General features: G+C 43.4%; 1 protein-coding gene across 5 annotated transcripts in view; it reads left to right on the top strand.

Moving 5' to 3' along the window:
- Positions 1-16,009, top strand: part of MYO18B (myosin XVIIIB) — a 1,573,426-nt gene that overhangs the window by 712,006 nt on the left and 845,411 nt on the right. For all 5 annotated transcript variants that reach the window (XM_085634174.1, XM_085634172.1, XM_085634173.1 and 2 more), the window contains one exon: positions 7,301-7,410. In XM_085634174.1, coding sequence (XP_085490300.1) covers positions 7,301-7,410 — 110 coding nt within the window. The remainder of the gene's footprint in view (positions 1-7,300; positions 7,411-16,009) is intronic.

Consider the following 16,009-nt stretch of genomic DNA (forward strand, 5'->3'; position numbering starts at 1 on the left):
GGAAATTCCCAGGAGCAGCGGGAAATTCCCAGGAGCAGCGGGCAGCGAGCGAAGGAATCTGCAGGCAGGAGGCAGCAAAGGCAGGCAGGAGCGGCAGCAGTGAGTGGGGCGACCAAGCCCTGTGGAGGGCTGAGCGGTCACAGTGATCTAATGAGCAACTAGAATGCTAACATTCAGAATTTATGGCAAATGTGTGACACATCTGAATGTCTTCTTGATGGAACCAAAGTAAACAAGCATTGAAAATGCAATAGGTCTCTCCCTCGTTTAAGTTAAAGCAATTCTGTTTGTAATTAGGTGGCTTTTTAGCTTTGCTTTTATTAGTGTTTTTCAAACTTTCATGTACATAACATGCATATGTATGCATATATGTATATGTATGCATGCATTTATATTTGTCATTATATAGATATGCAGATTATATATATGTATGTATATATATATACACATACATATATATACATACATATGCATATGCATATATCTGCATATATATATATGTGCATATGTGTGCATGTAGAGAGAGGTAGAGAGAAGTAGAGAGGTAGAGGTGTAGAGGAAGAGAGGTAGAGAGGTAGAGGTAGAGAGAGGTAGAGATAGGTAGAGGGTAGAGGATGAGTAATAGAGAGTAGAGTGTAGAGAGTGAGTAGTAAAGAGTAGCAGAGAGTGAGTAGTAGAGAGTAGTAAAGAGTGAGTAGTAGAGAGTGACTAGTAGAGAGTGAGTAGTAGAGAGCAGTAGAGAGTAATAGAGAGTGAGTATTAGAGTGAGTAGTAGAGAGTAGTAGAGAGTGAGTAGTAGAGAGCGAGTAGTAGAGAGTAGTATAGAGTGAGTAGCAGAGAGAGAGTAGTAGAGAGTAGTAGAGAGTGAGTAGTAGAGAGTAGTAGAGAGAGAGTAGTAGAGAATGAGTAGTAGAGTGAGTAGTAGAGAGAGTAGTAGAAAGTAGTAGAGAAAGAGTGGTAGAGTGAGTAGTAGAGTAGTAGAGAGTAGTAGAGAGTGAGTAGTAGAGAGAGAGTAGTAGAGAGTGAGTAGTAGAGACTAGTGGAGTAGTAGAGAGTGAGTAATAGAGTGAGTAGTAGGGAGTAGTAGAGAGTGAGTAGTAGAGTGAGTATTAGAGAGTAGTAGAGAGCGAGAAGTAGAGAGCAAGTAGTAGAGAATGTGTAGTAGAGAGAGAGTAGTAGAGAGTGAGTAGTAGAGAGAGTAGTAGAGAGAGTAGTAGAGAGAGTAGTAGAGTATGAGTAGTAGAGAGTGAGTAGTAGAGAGTAGTGGAGTAGTAGAGAGTGAGTAGTAGAGAGTGAGTAATAGAGTGAGTAGGAGAGAGTAGTAGAGAGTGAGTAGTAGAGTGAGTAGTAGAGAGTGAGTAGTAGAGAGCAAGTAGTAGAGAGTGTGTAGTAGATAGAGTAGTAGAGATTGAGAAGTAGAGAGAGTAGTAGAGAGTAGTAGAGTAGTAGAGAGTGTGTAGTAGAGTGAGTAGTAGAGAGTAGTTGAGAGCGAGAAGTAGAGAGTGAGTAGTGGTTAGTGAGCAGCAGAGAGTAGTAGAGAGCGAGTAGTAGAGAGTGAGTAGTGGAGAGTGAGTAGTAGAGAGTAGTAGAGAGTGAGTAGTAGAGAGAGAGTAGTAGAGAGTGAGTAGTTGAGAGTAATAGAGTGAGTAGTAGAGAGAGAGTAGTAGAGAGTGAGTTGTAGAGTAGTAGAGAGTGAGTGGTAGAGAGTAGTAGAGAGTAGTAGAGTGAGTAGTAGAGTGAGCAGTAGAGAGAGTAGTAGAGAGTAGTAGAGTAGTAGAGAGTGAGTAGTAGAGTGTGAGTAGTAGAGAGTGAGTAGTAGAGAGAGTAGTAGAGAGTAGTAGAGTAGTAGAGAGTGAGTAGTAGAGAGTAGTAGAGAGCGAGTAGTAGAGAGTGGTTCTCCCCCTCTAAAGCAGCTCTGCTGACCTGGTTCTCTGCCTCTAGAGCGGTTCTGATGGCCTGGTTCTCTGGCTCTAAAGCAGCTCTGCTGACCTGGTTCTATGGCTCTAAAGCAGCTCTGAAGACCTGGTTCTCTGGCTCTAGAGCAGCTCTGCTGACCTGATTCTCTGGCTCTAAAGCAGCTCTTCTGACCTGGTTCTCTGGCTTTAAAGCAGTTCTGCTGACCTGGTTCTCTGCCTCTAGAGCAGCTCTGCTGACCTGGTTCCATGGCTCTAAAGCAGCTCTGCTGACCTGGTTCTCTGGCTCTAGAGCAGCTCTGCTGACCTGGTTCTCTGGCTCTAAAGCAGTTCTGATGACCTTGTTCTCTCCCCCTATAGCAGCTATGATGACCTGGTTTCTCTGGCTCTACAGTAGTTCTGCTGACCTGGTTCTCGGCCTCTAGAGCAGCTCTGCTGACCTGGATCTCTGGCTCTAGAGCAGCTCTGCTGACCTGGGTCTCTGGTTCTAGAGCAGCTCTGCTGACCTGCTTCTTAGGCTCTAGAGCAGCTCTGCTGACCTGGTTCTCTGGCTCTACAACGGTTCTGCTGACCTGGTTTCTCTGGCTCTACAGCAGCACGGCTGACCTGGTTCTCTGCACTCACGATGCAGGCACCCGACTTCACGAAAATATATTTAAAAATAATATAAGTTTATTATAAGTACAAATATATTTTTTTTATGAATATCTTAGATAATCTCTTGCCCTAATATGTATATGGTTTTGTACCAGTGAAATGGCCAGCTAACTATAACACCCCTGAAACCTATGTTTTTTTCTGTGAATATATATATATATATATCGCCAGTAGGTAGTTATATGCAGAGCCAAATTTCCATAGGAAAAGCGTTTTTTGTTTTGCCTATAACTTTGGCGCCGTTTGACGAATCTTCAGAAAAGTTCCAAAATTAGTAGGACAGTCAGTCTAGCTGCTATGTTGAAAGTTTTGAAGTGATTCATCAAGTGAAGACGGAGGCAAAAAAGCGGACCCAAAACACATTTTCTTCTTGCAAATTCCCATAGTGATTTTAGACGCGTCTACAGCCCGAACTGCTGAACGGAATTAAACCAAACTTGGCAGAAAGGTAGCTGTTGGTCTAGAAAGTGACTTTTTTTATGAATTGCTGTAAATCGTTTCAGTAGTTTTTGAGATTTTAAATGTAATCCAAATTTGTATCTATAGGGACGAAATTTGTATATATAGGGGCTGTAAGGTTCTGCAAACCCTCTCAGTCTCATGCTGATATCTGATTGGCTGCCAACACTTCAACCAGGAAGTGTTGGCAACCATCTTGAGACTCGACATCAGCAACAGCTCTGGTCCTGAGGTCCCCCTGGGACACCACCAGGGCAAAAAAGCACTTTTTTGTTTTAATTCTTGCAGCAAAATCACGACAGATTTGCAAATCCATGGCATAAAATTTAAGAAACAAATTCAGTCTACGGTGCTTGTTTTTAATAAAGCCCCTGGGTGGCTAGGTGCTGGGGGCATGAATACTTTATTATATGAATGGAGGGGCACAGATGGACCTTCCAGGGGCATTTTTATACCCCAGGGACCACCACCTCCCCAGGGCTGCATAGATATATTAGGGGCAGTGCAGACCTTCCAATACCCAGGACCACTACCTCCCTGGGGTTTTTTAAAAAAAAAGAAAGGGAGCTGCATGGACCCTCCTCCTAGGGCTTTTAGAAACTTTCTGGTACCACCAACTACCCAGGGCTAAATAAACAATATGGATGGGTTCTGTCCTAACTCACGGACTCCCGGCCCCAGGGACCACTACCTCCATAGGGCCAAATCCAAAATGTAAACATGGAGGGTGGTCCCACAGCCCCTCTCCCAGCCCATATACGGCCTCAGGGACCACCACCTCCCTGGGGCTGGTTCATGCAGAGCAAAGGAGGGGGGCTGCACAGTCCACATCCCGGAGCAATATATGGCCCTGGGAACCGCCACCCCTCAGGACCAGCTCCTGCTATCTCCCGAGGTGCGCACCCTCAGGAGAAAGCTGTTTACTTTTGCTTGGCGGGAGCTCACAATTTCTACAAAGTGAGAGCAAACAATTGCAGAGTTTTCAGTTCTTTCCCTTCCCGCAGTCATGTAGGCAGGAAAAGACATGAAAGTATTGCTCTCACACGCAGAGAGCAGCATTTCTATCAGTTCCCTGTGTGTGATAGCAACGCCAGCTTCTACAGGAGGCGGGGAGCCGGCTGGGAACATGGGGACCTTGAGGTTTCCCCTACTGTTCCCAACATGCACACTGGGTGCCTTGGGTGGGAACAGGACACCCAGGGAAACGTGGCCAGGCTCTGGGGGATGGGGCCCTGAGGACCAGAATCATTCCAGGACAGTCATAACTGGAGTGCTCCTATGACCCGTAAAAGGGCAGTGTACCGTGTATATAATATAATCCACACTGTGTTAGAGGTACAGCTCTGATGCAATGATATGTCTAGATGTTAGAAGCTGACTCCGAACGGGCAAAGCAAGCACTAGGATATCTTCTTCTATGTTCTGAGCCTTGAACGGAGCGTACTGATTACATAACGAGAAAGGCTTTCTAAAACAAGCAACATGTGCAGCGTCTTCTCAGAATGATATTGTGCAAGCTAAACATGTAAAAATAACAGTGCTAAAACAATGTCTGCTGAAATGTGTAAAATATAAAACTAAAGAGAACCAAAGTGAGTCCAAGAAGGCCTCACAAAAGGTATAATTCTGTCCTGCGGTTTCTCTATATCATTGCTTAATTTATCCCGTGGAAATTCCAAAGGGAAAAAATGTGTTGTGGTACTCACCTTTTTCTTGGCCCCCACTTGCCAAATCATCCCAAACCTTTCCAGGCCGGGGCTGAGGTGGATGAACTGTTTGTTGGGAAATTATTGTGAAGATTTGTCAAACAGTGCCAAAGTTGTTAGCAAAATAAAAATACGGTCTTCCTATGGAAAATCTGACTCACTACAACTACACTGTGGCTGCAGCCACTGTGTAATATATGTATTCGCAAAATAACAAAGGTTAAAGATAGGTTACAGTTTGGGAAACACTATTTATGTTTGGTTTACAAAGCCAGCTTAATTTAAACAAACATTAGAAAATCAGAAGTTATAAGTACCTCTTAGAGTTAAGATTTACACACCTCTTACACAATTTGTGACAAACCAAACATAACAAATTCAAACAATATAATGTGTGAAATTTAGCATTTACACACCACTTTCAAAATACTATGTCGTATATATAACTCACATTTATAGTTATGCACCACCTTTAAAATAATAGCGCACCTCCATACACAATCTTATCACTTCACTTTCCACCCAACATTAACTATAGCTCACCCTTTCTCAATGCACTAGCTATACCATTGGAAATATTTTAAGTTATAGCATGTGAAATCATTGCATTATTTAAAACACTTATGACATCTGAAATTATATTATTTGGCAGAACCTAGTGCATGGTACAGTGGCAAGTCATAGTTATTGTACTGTGGGGTGAGGTGACAAGACTGTATACTGAGGTGTGCGAATGTTATTAATGTAAAGGTTTTCAACTCGAGTGGCAGCAAAATCAACTCAAATGGGTGTGCTCTTTTGCACAAGCATGGTGCCCTTCAAACTGCTCTTCATTGCTGCTCATGCTACCAGAGCTAAATTGCAGGGCAAGCAGCATGAGCTAAATATTTCCCTCCCGTTGGAGCAATTCCTTAGAATCTCGCTGAGTTTTTCTGTAATTTCCCAGATTGAAGCTCCACAAATTCTACCTACCCCTATTTAGTGTTACCACTCAGATGGACAACGATCTTCTTCTTCTGTGGCCTTACATTTGGAATATGAATGCAGACTGAAAACAGGCATAACAAATCGTATTGCTTTTGGTAAGAATTTTCGAAGGGTCAATTTACCATTTTTCCACCAAGTCTAGTAATGGCCCCTTGCCATGCTCAGTTTCCTTTGGTCTTTCTTCTGCTCGCTGACATCATACTCCAAACTTTGAACAAAATTAATGAAAGTCGCCTCAGATTATAACATTTTTAGAAGGGATAGATTGTAAATATGGTTGGGTTCATCAAAAACTGACCCATAGGATGAGACAACTGTAATTAATGAGTGGCGCAGTAGAATTTCTCCATTCATTCAGCTTCCAGTTTGTCAGCTAATGTTCTAACTACATCGATAGTAAATATTTTGTTAGAAAGAACTACCATGCCTTTGAGCTTTGCTGAGACAGAAGCAAGTTGCAGAAGTTGGAATGGTGCCCATTTAAAGAGCTTTGCCTTATGCTATCTGATGAGTCTCCTGTAGAAATAATATGGATATTTTTTGGTTTTTCAGCCAACCCACAATTGCCTTTTGGTTAGTCTGAATATTTAAGTTGTTAACGTTTATAGAAATAGCATAGAACTTTGGCATGGACATAAGAGTCAGTTTTTCTTGGGACTCTTCCCAAGCTGCTTGTGCATCTCTTGACATTCTCTCACCCTTCTGGAACCTGTTCTTGAGAAAATTGCTCTCGCTTTTCTGTAAACTATTTTCTCACCCCAATAGTCTCCTACTTAATTATTGAGTACCCACCACCATCACCCCATTACCTATACCCGCCAACCCCTTCATCCCCCAGCTCACCCTACCAAAGCTTTTTACAGTTTTGGGATGAGAACTTCTAGGGATCCGCATCTGAGCTTTGTCCTCGTGATGGTTGATTGGTTGATTGAGTCATCTGATTTAATGTTGCTGACCAACATTTTTGGTTGGGATTAAGTAGGGGGCAATATTTTGCAAATTACCCCAGTCTTTCTTCCAGTGTGCTTTGTACCATACAGATAACTTAAACTTCTCCTCTACTCTTCCTTTCTGAAGTAAGCAGCAAGATTGTCTTCTTCACAGATGTCTTCATGAGCTACCTTAAACGTACAGTGATGTTACCAAGAATGACAAAAATAGTAAAAGCAGAGATAGATAGATGGATCGATAGATAGATAAATAGATGGATCGATAGATAGATGGATAGATAGATAGATAGATAGATAGATAGATAGATAGATAGATAGATAGATAGATAGATAGATAGATAGATAGATAGATAGATAGATAGATAGATAGATAGATAGATAGATAGATAGATAGATAGATAGATAGATAGATAGATAGATTAGCAATGGGCAGGGTGCGTGGTGATAACGTCATTGTTAGGTAGAGCTGCTGATATGAATGAAGGTAATTAAGTGAAACATTATAGATTGCTTTGGTTGAAAACTATAGAACTGTTCTGGTCTTCAAGTGCACGTGCTTATTGAGATAAATCAAATGATATGTATGACAGTTACTTTTTTACCATTAATCCATTGTGCATTACCACAGGATACAGCCATCGAATGGGGATTGTCGAGTTCCGACGCCGGTTTCAGGTCTTGGCGCTACCAGCAATGAAGAAGTATACATCAGCGTACGATGCAACAGATGAGAATAAGGTGGGATACACAAGGTCATTGGAAGGAAATCATTGGAACGATGCAAACCATTCCAAGTCAGATTCATGGGGATCATGGAGAGTTAGCAAACATATTTTGTTCATGTTTTTTTGAAAAATGTGATTCTTCAAATAATTTCTTGATGTACAGTGTAAAGTGTCAAGCAAATCATTTTTATTTTTTAGGGAGTTTTATCTTGCACAAACTTGATCCGAATCGGGTATCAGAGCGCCTTACATAGCCCCAGTTGCGTTACATCATGACTTTCACTGCTTTTTTTAAATAGCAGTGTAATATTATGATATAAGTTGAATATATAACAGCATTAAATCTCAGATATGAAAATATATATAGCAAAAAATATTCATAGATTTCACATGGTAACTGGATAGGCATGGATGGAACCAGAGACTGCAGCAGTGTAAAATGTGCATTGGACACATTTGTTATTACAGAAAACAATTACTATCCCGAGGGTCGCTTCCTTGAAATCTCAGTACAAACATATCATTATGTAATTAAAGTTTGTTCTATACTTACATGAACCCCACTGTTCCTTTAACAATTTAAATTACTTCCTAAAAGTACCATTAATTTAATTAAAGTGTATTTAATTCTATTATTCTATAACATAATCCTGCCCCCTATTATAACCCTAGCTCTAAAATTATTGTACACAGTCTTGTCACTAGGGGTGACATCAGCAATGTCATTTGAGATGTCAAAAGTGATGTCATCAGTGATGCCACTGACCATGTCACAAGTGAAGTAATATGTGAGGTCATAAGCAATGCATTGCGGGGGTGTAAGTTATAGTTAGCCCAGGTAATTATAACTGCTGAATTTAAATGGTTTTGTATAGGTGAAATCTGAATCCTGTAACCTTTGTTTTTTTCAGTGAATTACTAAGGATTTTTAATTCTATCTCCGAACTAGAGCATCCTTGTAACCTTTGTTTTTTACAGTGAATTACTACTTTAAAAAAAAATCTATTTCCTAACTAAATTGTCCCTCTAACCTTTGTTTTTTAGTAAATTCCAACGTTTTTTAAAATTGTTATTTCCTAACTGTAACCTGTAACCTTTGAGAATGTGTGTGTGAGTGGCTGTATCGGTAGCTGAGTTGGTGTGTGAGTGGCTGTATGGGTCTGTGAGTGGGTTTGTGAGTGACTGTATGGGTGTGTACATGGCTGTGTAAGTTGGTGTAGGAGTGTCTGAGTGGGTCTGTGATTCGGCACTTGAGTGTCTGAATGGAACTGTGAGTGAGTGCATGAGTCTTTTAGTGGGTGTGTGATTGGCTGTGTGAGTCTCTGAGTGGGTGTGTGAATGGGTGCCTGAGTTTTTAAGTGGGTCTTTGAGTGGGTGCATGAATGTCTGAGTAGGTCTGTGAGTGAGTATGTGAGTGTATGAATGCCTCCTACTGCTCGTTCTGCTCGTTTCTTTTCTCTATTTTGCCTCTTTTTGCTCATTGCTGACCTTTATTTTATTTGACCTCTTCCTGTTCTTTTCTGATCTCTATTTTGCCTCTTTCTGCCCATTTCTGCCCTTTATATTGCGTCTATCTGCTCGTTTCTGATCTCTATTTTGCCTCTTCCTGCCCTTTGCTGACCAATAGTTTGCCTTTCAGCTCATTGCTGACCTTTAGTTTGCCTATCTCTGTTCATTTCTGACCTTTATTCTGCCTCTTTCTGCCCCCTTCTGACCTTTGTTCTGCCTATTCTGCTCATTTCTCACCTTTATTTTACCTCTTTCTGTTCCTTGCTGACCTTTATTCTGCCTCTTTCTGCTCATTGCTGACCATTATTCTGCCTCTTTCTTCTCATTTCTCACCTTCATTTTGCCTCTTTCTCCTCTTTTTCCTGCTGCCTCCCCACCTCCTGCAGGAGCCGGCATTGCTCTCACAGACAGGGAGCTGCTAAACATACAGCTCCCTGTCTGTTAAAGCAATTGTTTCATCTCTTTCCCTGCATGCTTGACAGCACATGCAAAGCTGCTAACATTTTTGAAACTGGGGAAACAGGTTTGAGTCATGGCATCGGCTCAACATCCTGTGATTCTGGTCAAATCACTTACCAAAAAATGAATGTATCCTTGTATAGCGTAACTGCTGCTCATGTAAAGTGCTCCAATACCTTGGGTTGCGTTCGCGCTATTTAAAACTGGAAAACGAAGAAATATATACATTCAGTGAAAAAAACATATGTGTTAATAAGCACCGCATGGTGGGGGCGCAAGTTGTAGTTAGCTCTGCTAATTTTAACTGGTGAATTTCTGTTGTTTTTTAGTTCACTGACAAATTCACCGATTTTAACCTTTGTTTTTTCAATGAATTTCTCAGTTTTTTTATAAGCAAATCTTTTTATCGCACCTAACTATAAATTGTAACCTTTGTCAGTGAAGTAATATTTATTTAATTACCATACGTAAATCCAACCCTATGACGCACACAGCCTTCACCCATGCATTATGGGAATTTGGCTGGAGGGAGCCAAACCCCCGCATACAGTCAACCCACTGCTGTGCATGGCCTTTGCCTGTGTGCAGTGGGGGTGGTTTGCCACGAGGCCAGGCCCCAGTTCAGGCCCAGTGACCAACTCCAGAAATCCAGCCAAACCCACACTACGCATGTCCTTCGGTCGTGTAGGGCAGCAGGCTACCCAAGCCATAATAGGTTCTGTGAAGGGGGTCACGTGGCCCCACTCCAATTTTTTAAAAAAAGGCCTAGGGGAATGGGGTGAGGCCCTGTGGCCCACCCCCTGCATGCAACCAAGCACTTCGACCTTTCGCAGTGAGAGTTTGGCCCATTCCCCAGGGCCCCATATATTTTAAAGGGGGTGGATGCGTGGTCCCCCTCCCGAACCTTGTTAGGCCCTAACGACTCCATCCCCCAGGTCCTTGTATTTTAATAAAAGGGGAGGGGCCACATGGTCCTCCCCAAGGTCCCTCCCCAAGGCTTGTTAGGCCCAGCAGACACGTTCCCCAGGGCCACTCATTTAAATAAAGGGGCGGGCCTCGTGGCTCCCCTCCCAGCGCCTTGTTAGGCCCTTGCGACCCCATTCCCCAGGGTCACTTATTTAAGTAAAGGGGCGCGGGACTGCGCAGAGCCTCTCCCCAAGCCATTTTATTCCCTGGGGGAGACCATCCCCAGGGCCACTCAAATAAAGGGGACCACGCAGTCTCTCAACCCGAGCCTTGTTACGACTTGAGGACCCCATCATCCAGGGCCACTCATTTCAATAAAGGAGAGGGGGCCACATGGCCCCCCTCCTTGAGCCATTATTTAGGATAGGGACCCCATCCCTCAAGGATCTTACCACTTAGAGGTGGGTGCCATGGTGCGCACCCAGGGCAACCACCATATTCTTTTTGGTAGCCGCAAGGCCCCCACTGTGCCAGCCAGTTCCCCACATGGAGCCAGCATTGCTCCTGCCCACAGAGAGCAGCTACTAATGATGCTCCCTAAAGGCAGGAGCAATATTTTGATCTGAACCCTGCCCGCATCAATGTGGGCAGGGAAACAGATCAGAATTCTGCTCCCACTGGGCAGGTGCATTTTTAAAGATCCTGCCCACTGGGAGCAGATTAGGAGTTTGTTCCCGCTTGGCAGACGTTTTGAAGATACACCGCCAGGTGGCAGTAAACACAGGTTTCCCTGCCCACGTCAGTGTGGGTAGGGAAACTGCTATGTCCTGAGGTGGGCTCCCCGGGCATAGTATGTGAGCCAGCCCCTGAGATAGCTTCTCTGGGGCCATGAATGGCTCAGGGACAGGGCCGCATGGCTCCCCTCCTTTAAAGTAATCGGCCCCCGAGGTGGGCACCCAAGGGCCTTTAATGGCTCAGAAAATAGGGCCGCGCAGCCACCCTCCCCATATAAACTAATTTCAGGTACCTCTGAAGGCTCCAGGATGGAGCTACATAGCCACCTTCCGTTTATAAATACAACCTCGGGGCAAAAGCTCAGTTAATCTGGCCCGGCTGCAATTTTTTCTTTTCCCCCCGATTCCGCAGGACTCCCACTGAATTGCTGCATTTCTTGATGATTTTTGTTTTTGCTTTTGGTCCCTGGGAGTGGGGTCCCTCAGGGTCCTCCCCATGGGGCCTAGGGGGTCAGGGTATCCCTACTCTGCTCCCTTGTACGATTTTCCTTTTTTATATTTCAGGACATGGAACTAAGTCTCTGAGTCCTGTAATGGCTGTCAGAAACATTTTTTTCTCAATCAGACTGCTCAGTGCTGTGGGTGTCTGTGGGTCTGCCTCCCGTGGAAGTGAGATAGCCCAAGGGAAATAAAGCTCCCTGAGCCAATGAGAATGCTCCATTTTTAAATTGATGCTCCAATGAGAGTCCCTCAAGCCTGTCGTGGACTCAACTGTCCAGATATAGAATTATTTTTTTCGTTTAATGTCTCAAAAACGACTTAACAGATTTACACCATATCACAAAAAGCACAATCTGCATACCAAGATCTAGCATCCTGCCAAATTTGATGAAATTTCATTCAGCAGTTATATATATCATATTTATAGTACCCCTTTGGAGGACATGGAGCGTAGGTCTGCTGAGTGGACAGGGGAAACAGAGTTGGGAACTCGACCTAGTGTGAGAAAGGACTAATGTTACACCAGAGCCTTCAAGGGCACAAGTAAATAAGATTGAAACCAGAGAAGAGCGGAGGCAATCCTTATTAGTGCAAGTACGTACTGCTGCAGAGATCCTCCCAAAAAAGATGGAGTTTCTTTCCTGGGATGTGGCGGGATTGAGGTCCATAGTGAATGATGTGGAATGGGGGAACATTTTAGATCGCTTCCATATCTGTCTCTTTCAGGAGACATGGGCCCTACAGCTGGTTTATGGAGTGGGCTGCTTCATTTACCGCATAGACGCTTTGCCTTCACCAGTGGGGCGTCCTTCAGGTGGGCTAACAATTTGGATTCAAACGACCCTGAAATGTTATGTTACAAAGCTACTTACTAATAATATTTCAGCACCTTCTGGAGACTACTCTCTTTGACTGTTTAATATCTTTAATTGGTTTTCAATGATGATGAGTACCTTGAACAGCCAACACTACCAGCCATTTCATTTTGGCAGGTGACGTAAACATGACATTTGAACCCCTGAATTTAACTTGTTTGCCTGTGGTTCAGGGTTCGTGCCTTCATGTAGGGATTCTTATCCACTGAATCTTAGGATGCTGGTACCCACTTCATGTTAGCCATTAATATTATAATTCTGTTCTTTCAACAAATAACCAGAAATAATGAGTTTGTATATCATTGTTTGATTGAATGGGTGCCGCTTGATCTTCCTATAAAAAGTAGCCAGCAGCAGCGCTGGGGTTCCAACTGCGGTTCTCTCTCTGCTCAAAGACTTTGGCCAAGTTAGGATTGCACAACTGGGAAAGAACTAAGCTGTACAACAATCTCTTTGGATATTTTAACCTTGACAGAGTAGTCTCTGTTCTGCTGACACAGACTGACAACATGGCCTACATGTACTATTTTAGTGCAGCAAAATCCATTGCTGCTACCAGTTTCAGAATCTTGAAGGTTAGACTGTGGATGTCCTTCTTTGATGACCCCATCCAGTTTCCTTGATCAAGATTACTTATTCAGATTTGTTGATCACACTTTTTTGCCCAAGAATGTTCTTGTTTTCCGACAATGAGGAGAAAGAGGATGTTGGACTTGACCCTCTCTGCAGGGTCATCCCCAAACTTTTTGGCTTCACCCTCCTGTTTTCTGAACCCATTTTTGTTGGCCTTTAGGACTCTGCCCACTTTACAACTGCTAACCGATGCTTAAGAGCATGCTCTCTCTCTCCCTTAACCATGGTAGAATTAGCTTACACACCATTGGCACATTTAATGTACATGTAAGTGCCTAGTGAAGTGGTGCTACATGTACCCAGGGCCTGTATATCAAATTCTGCTGTTGGGCCTGTAGAACATTTTGTGCAACCCACCTAAGTAGCCCTTTAAAGATGACTCAGGCCTGCCAGTGCAGCTTGTGTGTGCAGTTGTAAGTTTAACTGCCATTCAGCAGGCTTAAACCTTCCTTTTTAGTGACTTTTAAGTAACCCCTAGTGTAGGCCCTAATTAGCCCGGGGGCAGGGTGTTTAAAAGTTTCACCATGTAATTTGAACTTTTACAAGTCTTGGTAGTGAAAAACTCTTGCATTTGTTTTTCTCTACTGCAAGAACTATAACTCCCATAGAATGACTTTGGGCACTCTATTAAATTTGGTAAATGATAACTTTCAATTGGAAGCAAGTAGGAAAGTCGAGTTTGGCATCTATAGAATTGTAACTTAAAGCTCTCTTTGATTGTAAAATCTCACTTTATGTAAGTTGGCATTTTCTTGTCCTAACAATTTGGCGCCTGCAGGCTTCATCCTGGATCTTATGACTAGGTGTAGGTAGCAATTGGTCTTTGTCTATTGCTCCCTGGCATTGAGACAAAGGGGAATAGGTGTTGATGCTGGTTTTAGGAGAACTCTAGAAGCTTCTCCTACTTCAAACCAGGGGCCAAGTATAAATATTAGGCCCTCAGACCCAAATCTTCAGTGCACATCTGAACCTGTGGAAGACTCAGAAGAAGGACTACTCTGCTGGTCTATTGCAAGGAGGATTGATACACGGTTGTGCCGCAACTCTGCTGCCCTGATGCCTGAGAAAGAACAACTTGACCTGCATCTTAAGCCCAGGACCACCAGAGTGGCTCCAAGGTCTACTTTGCTGACTTCCTTATCTGAACCTCAGGGACAGAAAAGGCTCCAACTCCCTTGCACCCAGCAACTGACTCTGTCTGAGTCGTTCCCTCCAAGTTATGCCACTCCAGTTCTGGACCCCTGGAAGTGGGCCTGAAGGTGCCCTGCCAGCATAGATGTGCCCCAAGCAGAACTGACTCAGCGTAGCACATCACAGCCTCACTTTGGAACCACTGCTGCGCAAGGCATACTTGAAGCAGGACTATCCAGCACTTCAAAACCGCTGCTGCATGACGCATCCTCAACGCAGGACCTCACATCGTGATTCCACAGCACTTTGGAATCGCCACTGGACAACGCATCCTTAACACAGGAAATCATATCGCAGCCTCGCAGCTCCTCTGAACCAATGCTGCATGACGCATCCTCGATGCAGTATCTCTAAGCTGTTGCTGAGAAATGCATCCGCGACGCAGGACCTTGCAACACTAAGCAGCCCAGATTTTAGGTACTTTGATCAGCGGGCCTAACTTGGTCTCTATATCCAGCCAGTGCTCCATTGTGGTCAGTCTGAACCTGCGACTTTATCGAGGCCGGCGCGATCAGATAGCCAGAATTGGCGCTATGCCATTTTAAGGACTATTTTCACGTAAACTTTTACAATTTGCATATCTCCGTATGTAGTAATTGGATTTTTGTTGCTTTCATGTCAAATATTTTGTTACATTTTACTCTATTTTCCTTAATTGGTGTGGGATTTTTTTTGTTCCGTGTTTTCACTTTAAGACCGTTTGAAGTGCTGCATAAATGTGTTTCACCGTGACAAGAATTGTCGTTGCTGCTTGAGGAGTGTTTGTACCCCAACAATCAGGAATCCAATTTCCTACAGAGAATTCTTGCACTAATTCCATCTTCTGTGAGTTATCCAGACCTGCATACTCTCAGGATACTCCAGTTGACAGTTTGGCTTTTTGAAGCCAGTACTTCAGTGACTAAGTTGACAAATTCGCTTTCAGGGGTCAGAAATCTTAATAAGATTCAACCCTTAAAGCTCATAATCTCTATTGGGCACCTTACCGGAATAGTGTATAATAAAGTATGTACACCCTTGAGCCTGGGAAGGGGTTTAGTCCTAGAGTTTTGCATTGCTTCCACAAATAATTGGCTGTTGCTATTCTCAAAGTTTAGTGGTCAGCCACTAGGAATTTAAAATAACCTGAAGAATGTTTGAAGGACTTGAGGCTTCCTGCTCAGCCTCTATTTAAAGGCTGGTCTTTGGCATGTCTCATTTCCAAATCTCAAATGCCTTTCTTGGCTCTTGCTTTGGTTCTTCATGCATTACAGGTTTTTTCATTTAAGCCTTTGGAAGAAATCATCTTGAAATGTCTTTCTCTCACACGTTTTTTCTCACAGCTAACTCTGCCAACCATCTGGGAGAATTAAAGTCATTATCTTGTGGCCCTTTGTACCTCAGGTTGTTTCCTGATACAGTAGTTTTCAGGTTAGGCCCAGTGATATAACAAAGGCCCCCACAGCCCCCATGGAGCAGGGCCCCCCTCAGCACATTACCTTGGCGTGATAGCTCCTGACTGAGTCCGGAGTGGGTCCCTCAATGTAGTTTGCAGGAGAACTTCCTCAAGTTTTGTTACACTAGTGGGTGGAACCCTACTATTTAGAAGAAAAATCCATCTGATCAGAAACACGACCAGGAGTTCTTTCTTCACTCTGTTTTTCCAGTTTCAGAGGGTAATCTCTAGGTACCTTAGCAGAATAGCTGACTTTTCCACTGTTATTCCTTCTTTATCAGTTTAAGGTTTAACAGGAAGGGTCTGAATCCTCCTGTTTCTTCTCCTACCAGGTGTGAAGTCTGTTATATCAATGGCATTTTCTGCAGA

The sequence above is a fragment of the Triturus cristatus genome, chromosome 11 (assembly GCF_964204655.1).
Source record: "Triturus cristatus chromosome 11, aTriCri1.1, whole genome shotgun sequence".
NCBI lineage: Eukaryota > Metazoa > Chordata > Amphibia > Caudata > Salamandridae > Triturus > Triturus cristatus.